Source organism: Zeugodacus cucurbitae, chromosome 5, assembly GCF_028554725.1.
Source record: "Zeugodacus cucurbitae isolate PBARC_wt_2022May chromosome 5, idZeuCucr1.2, whole genome shotgun sequence".
In the NCBI taxonomy this organism is placed as follows: Eukaryota; Metazoa; Arthropoda; class Insecta; order Diptera; family Tephritidae; genus Zeugodacus; species Zeugodacus cucurbitae.
In genome coordinates, this window is record NC_071670.1 from 26,343,554 (window position 1) to 26,346,871 (window position 3,318).

Sequence of the window (3,318 nt, forward strand, 5' to 3'; positions counted from 1 at the left end):
CTTAAGCTTTTCTTTTCAGGCAGGGATAGATAACCGTTACAACAACAACAACAGAATACATGATTTAATGCATTTAATTAAAACTTTTTGCGAAGTAAATAACTAAAACTGTGGGTAAAGCATTTTGAAAAATTTATGTTTTAATGAAAATTTCTATAACTCGAAGTCTCTCTAACTCGAAGTTTTTTTTGCATTATGGTGATTCGAGTTAGAGAAGTTCCAAAGTTGAATTTTTGATTTCTTTATTTAATCATAAATTGATTAATTTAGGCACATACAAATATTATAAATAGACAGTTAAATATTTATATATTTCTGTAAAAGTTAAAGTTGCGTGATTTTGTTACATATAAACTTTATAGTCGTTGCTTTAGACAAAGACTTGCATGTACTGCGTTGGCAAGGCAGGTATTAAGTCAACATCTTATATCTTAAAATCTACTTTATGCAGCAATACAATCAATTTATAAGAATACAATTTGAATTAAAATTAATGGCACTTTTTAAAAGAAATGATAAAGTAAGTACGTGTTTTTCTAAGCAATAATGCAATATAATCTAAATTGTTCCCTTTAACCAGAAATTAAAAAGGTTTTATACTGTTACGTCTATCACAGTCTTATGGTTACACAGTTTGAGGCAAGTTGATTAAAAATATTTATAGTATAGTTTCGTCTCCACGGCATTCCAGATACATTTTATGTGGTCTTATAGGATAGCGATTTTTATGCAAGGGCTTGAAATGTTGGTTATTTTGTGTAACAATTTTATTGTGGGAGTATTTCGATAATTGGTTCATTGAAATACTACCTGGAACACGCTGTTGTGAATATACATTTCCCGGAGGTCGCACACTTTGATAAGATACTGCACTGCAAATGTAATTCTTATTTCGATTATTTCCATTGGAATTTCGAAGCTCTAAATGTTGCTTATACAATACAGATATTTTAGGTCCTATAACCCATGCAAAACATATAATTCCCAACGTTATTTCCATAAGTGCTTTAGTCATGAACGACCACATTGGTGTTGTAAAACCCTCGGTTGCGACAAAATAAGGTGGTACATTAAGCCAAATATCGATGTTGACAAATTCGTAGATCACAGAGACCAAAATAAAAGCACATGGAATAGAATATATGAACAAGAACATTCCAAAATCGTAGCTTGGACACTTAGCCTCTAGTTGTTGCTTCAACATGGGTGTTAGCGGATTTTTCAATAAAGTCTTATAGCGACGATATACTAAATAACCCGAACCAAGGTTCATGGAGCCGAAAATCCAATAGCAAAACAGTGGTGTTGCTACCAATATTTGCAGAGCTCTATCTGACTGATTTCCAACGAAACAAGCACCTGAAAATTAAATATAAATTACAATAAATATATTACTATGAACTACGGAAATCGTTTACCTATTAGTTCATCAGCATCCACAAGTCTCGCTACTATTACTACTGCAGTCTGAAATGCTGGAAGTCCCCAGGCTATAAAATTTGCCAAATTGCTTTGCATTATAGTCAAGTTTGCATTTCGTTTATCACTATTTGTTTGACGCCTTCTCCTGATTTCACATTGATTCACGTCAGTATATGTACCGGATGTTTCAACTGATAAACACATCAAATCTTCTGGGTTGATACGACGCACATCCCGATGCCATGTAAGACAAAGTATTGCCCACCTAAAATTGATTACTCTTTTTTTAGAGGCTCTCAATATTTTTCAAATTAACTTACCAAGCACAAGAAGACATAAAAAAATAGTATCGAAGCAAAAATGTTGTTGCACAGGAAGCATTTGAAAGTCCGTCAACAAGTAAAAGAAGAACATTAGGAAGTTGCGGATCATAACCACACGATGCTGCCGTTCTACCCACTATAAAACGAACAGTCCAACCTAAAGCAACCATGAAATGGCACCATACAAAGGGAGTAAGAACGTTTATCCATTTCTGATTGTAATTTCTTTTGGAATTATGATTTAAAATAAGACACAATATTGCAATCAATGCCATAAAAACTTCGGCATATGTCCATGTGGCAACCCATAGTTCTGCCAAATGTTTATCATGTTGACCAAATAATATGTCAGCTTCGCATAAAGGAGCACACCTTCCATACCGGTATAGTTTTACATACATATGCGATTTTGATAGGCCAGGACATTCCAATACCGCGGATGAAGAATGCACTTTATTTATTACCGCTCCTGCAAAAATTTCTTTATCTCTTCCATGTATTTGCGTCTCTCCTGGTCCCTCTATACACATTGTTTCATGATTATTTTCTTTTGGGAATCTGTTACAGTCTAGTGCTGGTGGCCAAGGAAAACCAAATCCTTGTAAAACAGGGTGACAACGCATTCTAACGCTTTCGCATAAGCTTCTGCACGGTCCAATAGGAAGAGGGACTTTCGGCGTGCATAAAGGTACGTAAGCAGCACATAAAAACAATTTCAGTTGAGTACTGCATACATACTCAATAAGAGGAGCAAAGGTTTGCAAAGTATATTCTACGTCAGACTGCAGTTCATTGCCAACTAAATTAGGCATGGAAGTTTCGTTATAACCAATGCCACGACACATAATAATACGGATTGGTTCACATTGTCGCAGTGCAAGGGATTCACCACTTGTTGAACAAACTAATACCATAAATATGATATTATATTTCCAATAACGTAATATTTCAGACATTATAGAATTGAACCAAAGAATAGTGTATTCTTATTGTTTTGACATCGTGCAAACTCAGCAAATTTGAAGCATAATGCAATTTTCAATGCATAAGTAAATGAACTTTCACGGATTTATTTATAATAAAAAATATATTCTTTTCAATGGAGACAAATGCACATTTTTTCAGTAGCTTATTACGTCTTAATGTCTGTGTGAATCAAATTTAAATAGTGATAATATGAAATAACAATAAATAATTCCATTAAAAAATAAAATGCTACAACTTTGTGTATTCTCCATACTATGAACCACAGTAGACCGAACACAGCACAGTACTTACAGTAAAAAACCTTATTCGTGGGGAATTCTCGGTGTTAAGATAGCCGCCATCTTGGAAAAACGCAGTGTTGTATATATTGAGTACTTCATTTACGCCTTATGCCTTATATAAAGCGAAATTATTTATTTATACTATATTTCAATTATAGAATATTTTAACATCAATGTGTGCCATATTATTGCAAAAAAAATATTAAATGTAGATGAGATATTTCATAAGTGGTGAGAATAAAATACATCTCTCATACAAGTACTTCTCTGTGGTACGTTATTTTTGGCCACATTTATTGAAACTT

At 33.4% G+C, this 3,318-nt stretch overlaps 1 protein-coding gene across 1 annotated transcript; it reads right to left on the reverse strand.

Moving 5' to 3' along the window:
* Positions 1-225: 225 nt before the first annotated feature.
* LOC105218978 (frizzled-4) lies at positions 226-3,027 on the reverse strand. The gene is made up of 3 exons (XM_011194875.3): positions 1,743-3,027; positions 1,419-1,687; positions 226-1,359 (listed from the first exon to the last, which is right to left on the reverse strand). The coding sequence occupies exons 1-3, from the start codon at positions 2,699-2,701 to the stop codon at positions 659-661; spliced, it is 1,929 nt and encodes a 642-aa protein (XP_011193177.1). The 5' UTR covers positions 2,702-3,027; the 3' UTR covers positions 226-658.
* Positions 3,028-3,318: the final 291 nt, after the last annotated feature.